The 13804-nt window shown below is 43.7% G+C and overlaps 1 protein-coding gene across 1 annotated transcript in view; it reads left to right on the plus strand.

Moving 5' to 3' along the window:
• Window positions 1-631, plus strand: part of AFF2 (AF4/FMR2 family member 2) — a 447631-nt gene extending 447000 nt beyond the window's left edge. Inside the window, exon 20 of the mRNA XM_015408375.1 lies at window positions 510-631. Within this exon, the coding sequence (XP_015263861.1) occupies window positions 510-631 (122 nt within the window). The remainder of the gene's footprint in view (window positions 1-509) is intronic.
• Window positions 632-13804: the final 13173 nt, after the last annotated feature.

Genomic DNA, 13804 nt, shown 5'->3' on the forward strand with positions numbered 1-13804 from the left:
ATGCATCCCGTCTGTCTGATCTCCAGTGCAGTTAGGAATCTACACGCATCCATACAACTGGTTTGAAGGAGGAAAGTTCTCTGATGACACATCCCAGTCTTTTGGTTATGCCATTGCTTTTGAAAAAGAAAAAAGGGTAATCTTTATATTGATAGCACTCTGTTTTTCATGTTTAAACTTTGAACACTACAAATCTATGCATACTTTTACCATAAGCCCCCTGAAATCAGTGGTACTTATTTCAAAGTCAATGAGTACTGGATTGTGCTGTATCACTGTTCCCCTGCCCAAAACATGCCATATACACTGTGCCTTGCCAAAAATTTTAGCAACGTTTTTAGACTTTGTTGATGATAACTTGGAAACTCTTTTAAACCCACGGAGTGCTTAAGCATGGAAAACTAATAAATTAAAGCAAGACAAAGTTCATGTTACTATGCTTGGCAAATTGGTTTATTGTACCCACTTTCCGAGAGTGGCAGAAAATGACCTCTCTTCTTATTTTGCAGAGTTCTTCATAGACCTGGACTCCGTGATGGGTCCCTTAACACAACACAGCAGTATGACCAACTTGGTCCGTTATGTTCGGCAAGGACTCCATTGGCTTCGCATTGAAGCACATTTGTTGTAGTGACTGCCATCCCGTTCATCACTGCTCCGTCCTGTTACTTCAGCCAGCGCACAGGTGATCACTGGTGGAACACCACTTTTTTCTGAAACAGTACTCATAGAGCTTCATTTTTATTGCTTTTTTCCCTCCTTAAAACAAAACAAGAAAGAAAGAAGTTATTCTCCTCTGTCAGAAGTGGAACTCATCATAAATGGAAAAATGTGGCTCCAGAAGCAGGGTACATGTTTGTACCGTTTAATCATTCTTGGACTCTTTTATTTGCCTTGCTTCTCCTGGATCCTGCCATTCTTGCCATCCATAATGTGCTTTATGGAATGGTAGATTCCCAGCAGTATTGTATTTTGTTGCAGATACGGATTCTTGAGCAAAATGTCTTAAATCTTTGAGGGCAAGTATGAAAAGTCCCCTTCAACCTGTCCGATTGGAACTCTCCCTTTGGACACAAACCATGTCATTCACTGCACCACTATTTGATGCAAGTCATTGTTAAAATTTCATCAACTCTGTCCCTGAAAACCAGAACATTGAACGTCTTGTGCGGTTACAGCCCTGCGTGTCTAGCGCAAGAGCTATGGGAGTTTTTTATATCAATTCCTTAGAAATGGGATTTTGTGGTTCTGTTCTGTTGATTTGACTTACAGTTTTAGCACAACAGTACGATGCTGTTTTTAAGCCTATTGGAGCACGCTTTCAGTCCATGCTATCATATTTTGAACACAAAAGCACCTGGCCTGCCTTGCTTTAGGGCCTATCTGCATAACTCTAAAATGAGACATCTGGAAGGAGCTGGGTGTGTGGCTTCTGGACTAGATGTGTCTGGTACTTCTGCCCTAGTTGGTCTCTGCCACATGGCCATCAAGAATCTATATGGGCATGTACTGCTGGGTACTGCAGTGCTGAAGGAGCCACTGGGAAGTCCACCATGGTGCACCTCCAGGCTGGCCTTTAGAAACTAGCATGAGCAAATGTATCATCACTTCATGGCCCTGCTAGCCTTTGACAGCATAGAGATGTGGTCTGAAGGCATATGATGCAGCAACTTTGCTGAAGCTAAGCAAACTCATGTCTATCCAAGGCATAGGTAGAAAACCACATGGGACATCTGGGTACACTGCCCTAAGCTCCCTAAAGCAGGCAGAATATGAATGCAGTACATAAGAATAGTGCACATGTGCACCAGGGTGGCATCAGTAACGCTCAGCCTGCCTCCCTCTTTCCCACTCAGGCGTATCCGCTGGTATATATGTGAACACCCTACTCCATTCCCCATGCAGCCTACATGCCTGGCTTCCTGCACTCACTATGGCTGTGTTTCTGTGGTATGCAGTTGTTCTTGGGATAGTTCCTGGTTGAATGCTACACTATGTGGGACACCGCCAGGTGCACACCTTTGCAAAGGAATCCATTAAGACACTAATGGAACAATGCAGTCCCGGTTTCCAGTACTCTAAGCAGTAAGAGATGCCTGCATGGGGCTTCCATAGCTGCACTTGAAATATGGAGCTCCATGAGATCACAGTGCTCATTTCCCTTGTGCTCACTTCCATCTCCCTGCACCTCCTAGCACAATCCGGGGGGGGGGGAATCCTGCTTGTGCAAACACCAAGATGCACGGAACGCTGTACAGTACAAAGTTGTACAGTCCTTCTAGTAGACCGCAGTTGAAATTCATAGTAGAGGCTCACATGCAGGGCTTAGCTGGTGCTCTGACTTCCCAGTGCTCAGTCCCGTCATCTGTTTCCAACATTGGGGCACAAGCCTGAAGCATTGGAAGCAATACCAAGGGAAAGTACCCCTATGCAGAGTGCATTTCCTTCACCACGGAAAGTCCCCATCCTCCAAGAATTAGGGAAGGGCTTCCAGATTTTTTTTTGGGGGGGACACTAGGTGTCCACACAGACTTCCACCCTGTCATTGATAGCTTGGATCCAGAAAGTGCTGAGCATGAATAGAAGGTATGTCCCTTTGTGCAAGGGAAGAGATGTCTGATTGCCACTGACTCCCTCCCACTACAGCTACCAGTGTTGTAATGAATACCTTTGGGGCAGGTTTAAGGCTTACTGCTGCAGCAGTAAGGAGGGGGCAGAAAAGCCCCAATGTCCTGGGGACACTCTTTGGCTGGCAGCCTTTGTTCCCTAGAAAAGACACCCCATTCACAATTCTCATTATTTTGGACCAAGATATCCCATACCTCTTCGGACCAAAAGGGAATACATCAACGATCCCCTCTGTCTTTTTTGTTCGTTTGATTTCATCCATTGAATATAGGCTGCATCAATTTTACAACAAATAGCACAGAGTCTAAAAACAAATTAATTTGTTGTCCTGGTGAATAAACTTTATGCCATTTTGCTGCAGTGTCCTTGTGACTTAGCAATTTAACTGTAAATTTCACTTGGGGGAAAAAGCTGATTCCATGACAATGTAAATACCATTCTGTGTTGCATCTCTCTGAAATAATGTTCCATATGTAGTAGATAACAAGTAAGAGGAGAGTTAATTGTAGCTACATTCTCTTATATAATCCTGTATCCTCTACTGCTTGGTAACTAGCATTTCAAAGTTTCACACTGCTAGGATTTGAACCCAAGTCTTGCATCTGTGTGACAAGAGCATTTTAAATATTTCAACCCTCTTTCAATTTTTAAAATGTTCCCTTGCATACTTAAAAAAAAAAGTTGTGTTGATGTTTGTTGAGCAATTCACATCCCAGAAGATTTCATGGCACAAGAAAATTGCAGGAATGTCTCCAAAATGGGGAATGCACTCTGCAGTAATCATTATATTGGGTCAGTCTGCTGCAAGAGCAGAGACATCCAGAACAGAAACCAGTTTTCAGAGGTAGCTTTCACAAACGTACACTGTATGCAGTGAGGAGGGCACAGGCCGTCGGCACACCAGACTGCAGATTCTTGTCTGCTTTTGGCCCTGAGCCACAGATTTGCCACTGGGGTTTTCTGCCCATTTCGCCACCCCTCTCTGTGACTCCACCCCCCTTATACTGGAGGGAGAACTCAATAGAGGAATCCTCTTTTGCCACTGCTAACTATGTGGAGTTCTTGAGAACTGCTACAGTTGTGGATCTCTTGATCAGAGCCAAGTAATCTGGCATTTACTAGCCACCAATGTTCCCTCTAAGCTGTGGAGTCTTGTGAGCAAAAACTCTACTTTGTGAGTAACTGGCATTGAAGTTGTGAGCGAGCGATTTGGCTGCTGCAGAAATTAGTTTGCTCTGGAGCCCTCCTTCCTGAGCGAAGGCAAAAATCTGTGAGCTGGAGGCTAAAACACTGTGAGCTAGCTCACACCAACTCAGCTTAGAGGGAACATTGCTAGCTTTTGGCCCTGAGCCACAGATTTGCCACTGGGGTTTTCTGCCCATTTCCCCACCCCTCTCTGTGACTCCACCCCCTTATACTGGAGGGAGAACTCAATAGAGGAATCCTCTTTTGCCACTGCTAACTATGTGGAGTTCTTGAGAACTGCTACAGTTGTGGATCTCTTGATCAGAGCCAAGTAATCTGGCATTTACTAGCCACCAATGTTCCCTCTAAGCTGTGGAGTCTTGTGAGCAAAAACTCTACTTTGTGAGTAACTGGCATTGAAGTTGTGAGCGAGCGATTTGGCTGCTGCAGAAATTAGTTTGCTCTGGAGCCCTCCTTCCTGAGCGAAGGCAAAAATCTGTGAGCTGGAGGCTAAAACACTGTGAGCTAGCTCACACCAACTCAGCTTAGAGGGAACATTGCTAGCCACCCTAACCTTCTTTGTTCTAATCTGACTTGGAATCACAGATTCAGTTCATTGCAAGAACAATGTGGGGGTATAAAGGAGTTTTTTTTTTCTGATCATGCAGACCTTTTTTAGTATTATGATTGAAGTCCAGATGGGGGTTGCAGTAACCAAAGTTTTCCATCCTCTTTTTAGCCTTGCCAGTTAATGTACACTTGCCTGTTGGGTCCAGTAAAGTGCATTGTTCTTCCTTTGTTAGTTTATTGCAAGTGGAAATCCTAAACCACTGTGTACTTGACAAAGGATATTTACAAATGGAAATACTATCTTGAGCGACGACATTTTTTCCCCCAAAAGCATTATCTGTAACCACTCAGCAGGATTGGAGGGTGTTGGTTTTCTTCCTTGTAACGCACAGTAAACGGATGCCTTTTTCCAAGTTTAGCTTGCTTTCACATATCTGTTACCTAGGCAGATTAGTGGAGCCAATCTTTTTTTTTCCTTTTTGACAGCTCATGACCTTGGTCACTTCACACATGCCTGTTCATCACTTGGTTTCGCTATACTTGATAGTTCACCTGATGCCAGGCAGCTGAAATGTTAGGGACAGGGCAAATTCAGTGTTAAAGCTCAGTGGTAGAACACCTGCTTTGCAAGTAGAACATCCCAAGTTTGATCTCTGGCATCAGTTCTCTGGTAGCTGGACCTAGGAAAGACCTTCCTCTGCCTGAGACCCTGCAGAGCTGCTGCCAGTCAGAGAAGACAGTGCTGAGCTAGATGGGCCAATGTTCGGACCACTCTTACGGTTCACTGGGAAAGGGGCTTTGGCTTCGTGCTCCAGCTCTTCCTTCCACAGCTGCACCACCCAGTATCTCCCATAAAAGGACGGCAGGTAGAAGAGCTAAGAAAGGCTTTTCTGACTCTGAGGCACTTGTGAGCCACTGTCAGCCGAAAGAAGTGATTCTGAGCTAGGTGGACCAACGTGTGTGTTTATTTTACTTTGCTTGTACCCTGCCTTTCTCCCCAGTGAGGACCCAAAGCAAAGTGGCTCACACCGTTCTCCTCTCCTCTGTTTTATCCTCACAGCAACCATGTAAGATAGATTAGTCTGAGAGTATGTGCCTGCCCAAGGTCACCCAGTGAGCCTCCATGGCAGAAGTCAGAATTTGCACCTGGGTCTCCCAGTTCCTAGTCCCACGCTCTAACCACTGTACCATGCTGCCTCGGTATGAAATACCTTTATGAGTTTTGCCACTCCTTTCTTCTCGAAGAACCAGAACACTTCTCCTTGAGAGGAGGAAGGAGAAACTGGCAGCAGTAACAACATGCTCAGGGTCATGACTTCCAGTCAAAAATTACATCTATAAGAAGGCCTCTCCTGTCTTTACTGAGCTGTCTCCACAACCAATTACACCTACTGCTTTTTTTAGGGCTTACACCCCTTGGGAAGGAAGGGCATTTCCCTCATTCATTTTTCACAACTGTTCTTGAGAAAAACCTACAAAGATCCTTTTTTTTTCCCCCTGAGCATGTGCTGAGATAAAAACTGAGCAGATTCCAATGAGAAATGGGACAGAGCCTGCGTATCACTCCTAAAGGAGTGAACTGACTGCATGGAAAGACACTGTGCCTGGGTCAATATGAAAGTTAAATCTTGGATTTATGTTCGCAATGACTACTCACAAAACCCAGTCACTGCTTGATGTTGCAGTCATCATGTGCTATAAATATGCAAGTATGAGTCAAGCCCTCAGGTGGAACCTTCAACATGGCACTGAGGAGAATTTTGGACTCTTTTCAGGATCTTGGAAACCTCTCCAGGACCCTGCCCCAAATCCACAGAATCTGTCATCAAAATCTAAACAATCCCAGAGACATCCGTAGTTCAGAGAAAGACTGTGGTAATCCACCAGTCCTCCATAGAACAATGTCAGTGTTCTAGAAATCAGTCACTTTCCTTTTCCCCTGGTAATCCTCATGTGCAAAACCCTTTTGAAAGATAAAGAATCAGGAGTTGGTAGGGAAATCTGGCTTTCTTTTTGTGTTCTCTTTCTTTTCTTTAAACCAGCTCTTCAAATTGCACTGGAGATTGGTGTGCCAGTGTGCCCTGAGCCTCCGGGGAGGGCGGGATATAAATCCAAATAAATAAATAAATTCATACAACATGCTTTTAAGACAGTTCTCTTTCTTTGTGTTGTAAATCCCAGGTGTCTTCAGTGTAGTTGACAAAGGTTGTAGGAGTATGTTAGAATCAGGGATCAGAGATGAGCAATGGAACTAGGCAAAGCCGTAGTGGAGTAAACTCTATGACCCTTCCTACCCCTGCTTCTACTTTCTAGAGGAGGGAGTGTAGTTACTGCAGGCTTTTGATGCAACATGTAGCAACTGCTAATGTGGCAAGTTTACTTTCTAACTATAAAGACTCTTTCTTTGGGTTAAGCCATTCTGTTCTATGGAACTCTGTGTCTGGGGCCTGACAGAGACAGTTTTACACTGAGGCAGAGAAATGAATCTTCCTCACCCCTAATCTCTGGAGCAGCCATTACGCTGAGCCTGTTAGGAAGTTGTCGGTGGTCACTGGTTCTGTGAGCAGATGCCACGGAATTCAGCTAGTTGCTCAGCTTCTCAAGCTGTGATTCCCCAAGTGAACTTTTGGCAGTGTGAATTCACTGTGGTGGCTGAACTTTTAACTGGTTTGGGTTTCATCTTTGATTAGTACAAACCATGGTTTGGCATGGTAAGCCTTTGTCTCCCTGCTTGGGGAAGAAAAGCTTGTTTTGCTCCATTTCTGCAGGTCAGGAGGCACCACATGTACTAGAGTCAAGAACATCGCTGGGGGGGGGGAACCTCAGGTTGCAATCCGCCCTGACTCTAGGGCAAGTTTCCATTCACTTTCCTGCAGACCTCATTGGGAATATTGACCAAGGTTACTCCTTTGAATTATTGCTCCGTTAAACCAAGTGGATTTCACCCCTATGCCTTTTTTCAGTGGATGAATGGCACTTTCTGTCAATTGCGAAAGAGTAAATCAGTCACAGTATATAGCCCTGGCTCTGAAGCTTTGCCAATATATGCCTCGGGGGGGAGGGGGGCAGCCCTGAACAGCACAGTCACCTTTTTTTTTGCCAGCTTTACCTTGTTGAAGACAAATGTCCAAAACTTTATTAGTGTGCAAAATGTTTTTTCTATAGACCTTGTCAATGGAATTGGGTATGTCATGGAAGGAAATAATTATGCATTTCCAAAGGAAGTATTTCAAAGTGCTTTGTACAGATGGGTTAGAGACCAGCAACCTGTCGTAGGAGTGTTGCAATCTGGTGTGATACAAGTCAGTTCTGTGTGTTTAGCTGTGTTGGTCTGTGGTAGAAGAGCAAGATTTGAGTCCAGTAGCTTCTTCAAGACCTACAAGGTTTTCAGGGGAATAAGCTTTTGAGAGTCAAAACTCTCCTTGTCAAATGCCAACAAATACAGCAGTCTCTTTATTTATTCTGAATTGAGACAAACAGGGAGACACAACATAGGCTTGCTTTAGACATAACACAAAACCATGGTTTAGTGCTCCATGAATGAACCTCAGACTCTCCCTCATGCCCCTCTCTGATTCCCTTTCTCCCTAGTTTGTGGTTATATCCAGACTGGGAAGTTACGGTTCTCGTTCGGGTCTACAGAGTACAATCAAACCATCTAAATCAATTGCCTGCATAGTATTTTCAGGGGCCAGTTTTTGTTGGTCTACATGTTTGCAAGCTTTGGAATTTACAGTAGATCATTCATTTGGAACTGTTTACCTGCTGATGAAGTAGCCTATGTAATGCTAAAGTTTGCAAACTGCTGCATTTTTTAACCAAAAGTAGGACCAGTAAAAGGTATCATTTAAGAACTGTCTCTGATGGCATATTCAAACATATTTCCTCATCATTCAATGTTTTATCACCGGATGGACTAATTACAACTCAATGACTATATGAACTGCCGGGGGGGGGGGGGGGGGGGATGAATGGATTGGATCCTATGATATCATTGTGCTAAGTGAGGAATCTTTCTCTGAAAGAATGAGTCCTTTTCTCCAGAAAAAGACTTTTTCCCAGAACAAGAATTCTCCCTTATCAGGGGGAGCAGCAGGACTTCAACCCATTGTGTTTTTAACATGATATTAAATTTTTGTATGGATAGTGATTGACTGTTTCTCATAAGGAGGTCAACACAATGTTGTAGTAAACAAAGTGATGAACATGTTTTTGTGAACTTGAGACTCTTGATTGATAACATCAGATTGAAGCCTCCTCTACCATGCAAATCATCAACAAACCCACCCACCCCATCCTAGTACATTTACTTTGAAGTAAATCAACCTGATCTTAAAGGGACCAGTTTCTGACTCCGTGGGCTTAGGGCTGGGACTAAAGTCCATGCTGGAGCCACTGAGTGATGCTGCCGGGTGACCTTCCAGTCATTCCACTGGGGTTTGCTCAGAACAATCCAGTTGCAAAGGCCTCTTTGGTTTGGTTTGCAAGCCTCAGAAGTCAGTTTCCTCCAGGGCCCATGGTGCATGAAGAGGCCAGTATTAGTAGGCAAATCAGATGACCTGGGTGTAACACAATACAGTCACCAGATGTGGTGACTTGAACTTAGGTTTCATTCTATCCAGACAAAACAGATCAGACGGGTAAGAATTCAGTGGTCCTAGTCACAAACCTAAAGAATTATAGAAGGGCAGATAATAAAGCAAAGCTCAGGTTCAAACTGGGAAAGCATCATTAGTTTCTCCTTTGCTTTCAGTCCCTTGATTCCGGATCTTGTGCTGTGTGAAATGGCCCAAGCTGTTTCTTGAGGCTTCAGAGATTCTTGTGTGACCTCTGCTAAAATGAACTACTATGAAACACCTCTGTGCTTGCTGGTTTTCTGGCAGCTTGTTTTGAATAGCTGAAAAAGACCACTGCCTTTGATCACCATGTTTTTTGAGCATCCCATTGTGTTGCAGCAAAAAGTGGCTAATCTAATTCCATTCATTTGGTCATAGTCTGCCTCAGCAGAGAAAGTACTGGCTCTTGTTCCTAAGGGCAGTCAGAGTGGAAGGTGTGTTTTCAAGCTATCCAGCATTTCCACTATCCAGGCAAACTGCTCAACCTGTTAAAACTCAATAGAACTTTTTTTTAATGCGACAGTTCTCCTTAGACTGCAGAGGGGAGGACTGTATGACTGAGCTGCTGCCACTCAGAATGAACAATACTGGACTTGTATGTCAGCTTCATGTGTTCTACTGTTTTGCCCTATGTCAAGCTTTTGTCTACAAAGTTTCTTATGATCAATGCAGAAGTGCAGATGTTGGTGTGATATAGTCCCCTCATGCTTCTATAGCTTTGCTTAGGTGTACACTGAGATGTACATGAATGCACAGAGGGTATATTTGGGTGGAACAGGCTATGCCTGTTTATTTCCCCCCACCACCACCCATTGATATCTTTAAGAGTGTCACACTCAAGAGAGCGTACGCACATTGGTTCTTGTATGTACTTCAATTGGTCCAGTGTTCAGATTGTATCTATGGAAGCCTACATACATTTGGGTGTTTGCACTGAACACTTGATGCTCTGTGCACATAGGACAGTTGAATGGTGGGCATGACCCTAACCCTAACCATCCCCCAATACTTTCATTTGTATCTGAGTGAACACCAGAACAGGGTTTACATAATCTCAACAGGGAGGGAGAGACTTGTTTGATAGTGCTTCTGCAAGGGTTCCTCATGACCTCTAAGCAAGATGGAATCACACAAGAGGACTGTACCACATGTCTTTGACTTGGCTCATGTTGATGTCAGCTGAAGGTCATTTTACATGGCCTTATGTGGAGGTTGAAGGGTTATTTCATGTGGCTGGTTTTTGTGGGAGAGGATCAGTTCCGTGTGAAACACCCAGTGGCATGAATATAATTTTGTTTTAAATTTGGCTGGGGAATGGAACAACAATAAAGGTGATCTAAAGGGACATTTGCTCTTTTGAACAGCCCTGTTTTTCCTCTGGAGTGGTTGGGCTGTCTGTAGCTCCGTGTGAGAATTTTGCACCTGTTTTCCATGATTGCCAAAAACAAGGTTCAAATTTTGGATGAAGGATTGTTTTGCTTTTATGTGCATATATATGTAGAAGTAAATTCAGCGCCATCTGGATTGGTTGTGTATTCTGTGTTCCGGTTACTGGAAAGAAAAGCAACACCACCGTGGCCTAGTGGTCCTCCAGCCAACCAAAGTCAGATTTGTTTTCCACTGAAATTAGATGATAATTGACCAGATGGGGAGGGAAATTCCAACCCCTTTTAGCTCACGATCCAACCAAACAGCCCCTTTTTGTGTGTGAAAACCATCATCTCCATAATCTTTGCAATTCCACAATGTGTCTTTTGTTTGGAACAAAGCATGTTATCCTTGTAAAAGTTTTAAGTATAAGTTAAGATGTTTTTTGTACAGATCAAGGTACAGTAACTGTTAAAATGTCAAGCAATTACTGCAATGTTGTATAGTTCTAACGGTTTCGTTTCTGTTTCTTTTTCCTATGTAAAAAAAAAATGTATGTATCCTGCCTGTTTTCTTTGTATTTCCAATGTGTTGCACAATTATGCATTTTTGTTTACATTTTCTTTTTTAAAAGTAATACTCTGTACAAATATTTTCAGTGTTGTTTGTTGTTTTTAAACACAATTGTCTCTGTATAAAATAATATTGGTTGAACTGGTACATTTGTGTCTCTCATAGAGGGATTAATTATGCTGCCAGTGCATTGAATTATTTAAAAAAAAAAGGAAAATAAAATTTTTATGAAAATGTACGTCATTTTGTAGTTCTCATTCATGACTCAGTACAGTGTTGCTTTGTCCGCATCTCACTGCCTCTGTAGTAAAAGTCCAGATCTCTTTTCAGCACATGAGGTTGGATCCGGACTAAATTTTTCATCAATGGAACTTTCCTGCTGCTCCGCTGCCACTGCAGCCCACTGATCTTCGCAGAGTGGAACTCTTAGGGGGTGGGGAACACTGAAGAATGACAGGGGGAGGTGTCTGTAGCAGGAAGAGGAATCAGTAGAAATTGCCAGTTTTGTCTGGATCCAGCCCATATCATTGGCCATTCTGTCACTCGCTGGCCAGTCTGTATTTCATTTTGGACTGGAGTGGAGAAATTCTTTGTTCAGGCATTCATTAATTTAGAAATTTAGCACTCCTTCTGTCCAAAGTAGCTGGGAGATCTCCTGGAATTACAACTACATGCTAGATAAATCTATCCCCCTGTAGAAAATGGTAGCTTCTTAGGGTGGACTCCATGGCATTACATCCTGATGAGGTCTCTGCCTCCCCAAACCCCACTCTTTGTAGGCTCCACCCCCAAATCTCCAGCAATTTTTCACCTGGGAGCTGGCAACCCTAGTCCAAGGACACTCTGGAGCTAGGATTCCCCTTGCAGAGCAAAGATGATTCAGGAACATGTGTGAGCAGACTTTCCTAGAGGGTACACTCATCCCAGATTGTTTAGGACCATCGTAGCCGGCTCTGTTGTTGTGTTGCTGTCTCAAACAGTAAAATGTATGTATGTGTTTGGGCAAGTGTATTACCCTACTTTCTTTCCTTATGGAGACCCAAAGGGGATTTTTTAAAAGGCCTAAAGTATTTTAAATAAACTGCCACTTAAAGAAATAAATTAAATTTAAATAAAGCAGGGGGGGAACAACTCACAAGGTTGCTGTAACCTGAGCAGGTTCCTGTATGTACCGTCTATGGTATTTTCAATTGGTCCAGTGTTCATACAATGGCCCTCGGCTATGACCAACAGGCTAAAGACCAAGAGCACTTTGGCTCTTGCCTTTCAGCTCACGCCTCTCGCCATGCCCAGGCTTTGACACCTGCAGGTAAGAAGGAGAAGGTCAGCTATTCGTAGCGAGCAAGGCATTCCCCCAAATGCCCTCCCTCTGCTCAAAATTGCATCCACACCTCCATGCTCATGCAAAAGCGCAGCACCTCTCCTCGCCTTATAAATGGGAGCCATTCCTGGTGCAGGCCAACAACAGCCATTCATCCCCCTACATTTGCAGGTCAACTACATTTTTCATACACCTTAATTTTACAAATAAACACCTGGGGCTTCAAGGCATGGCCATTGAACGTTTGTAGGCCATGGTCTGGGAATGTCAGTGCCCGTGGCTGAGATCCAACACAGAATTAGGCATGCTGAAACCCATTGACTTGCCTTTGCACTGGAGCATAGCCATTCATCATGATCCTTATTTATTCATTTACTTACTTACTTCATTTGTACCCTGCCTTTCTCCCCAGTGGGGTCCCAAAGCAGCTTATATGGTTCACTTCTCCATTTTAGTCTTAGGTTAGACTTAACAGTGTGTGACTAGCCCAAGGTCACCCAGGAATCTTCCATGACAGAATAGGGATTTGAACCTGGGTCCATCAGTAATCACTACAACCACACTAACTCTGGAACACATATGGAACAAAATAACTCCTTCACTGGGACATAGCTGAAGGCCTTTTCCCATCTTGTACACTTGTCCCTAGAACTTAAAGGTGGCCTTAGGGTGGCCTCCATATTCTGGACAAGGTACTAAGCAGTTGCCTTATACCAAGTCAGACTCTTCTAATTTCTGTTGGTTCCAAACAAGTTCATTTCAATGGGAGATGCCAAGGCTGAACCTTGGAATCTTCTGCAAGCAAAGCTCAGCCACAGAAGTTAAAGCCTGTTCAGGAGGTGCTAGGATTAGAACCCAGGCCTGCAAAGAGATATTGTGCCATTAACCATTTACAAAATATAGTCATAATCTTTTTTAAAGCTACATGTGAATAAAGAAAGAGAAGTGGCTTGGTATCATCAGTTTCTATCATTCTCTGCATACGCAGATCTGTAATTGGCCGTGAGGACTTTTGAGATACTTGTGAATGAATGATGAATGGCTGGCATTAGCCTTGTGCTTTGTTGCTTTGTTAGTGCCACCAAACAATTCAAGCAATGGTAGTGGGAGGCTGGGAAATATCCACCCAAATACACAATGAATGAAATAACATTAGTCAGACATAGTCCATTGACTCCCACAGTTCAAATTCACAAGGAGGGAGCTTTCAAAAGCCCAGGCACCTGTAGCAGGTAAATCAGCCCTCAGGGTGGCATCTGTACATTTGCACACCCAACAGAAGAACTAGGAATTATTACACTTTAAAAACAAATAATCCTGTGCTGTTACTGTGGCTGTGACCTGGTCGGGTTGTTTATTTTCCCTGGAAAAACTGTGGCTTAGAGCACAATTACAGAGTCAGACTCCACCACTTTAAATCCTGCTGTCACTTGTCTGCTGTAAAATGGTGCTGGGAAGATGCAATTTCTAACAGAGACAACATCAGTGAGAGGAGGAAGCCGAATCCTCCCAGATCCACTGCTTCCCCGCCCCCCACCCCCTG

Source organism: Gekko japonicus, unplaced genomic scaffold, assembly GCF_001447785.1.
Source record: "Gekko japonicus isolate JY-2015 unplaced genomic scaffold, Gekko_japonicus_V1.1 scaffold624, whole genome shotgun sequence".
Taxonomy (NCBI): domain Eukaryota; kingdom Metazoa; phylum Chordata; class Lepidosauria; order Squamata; family Gekkonidae; genus Gekko; species Gekko japonicus.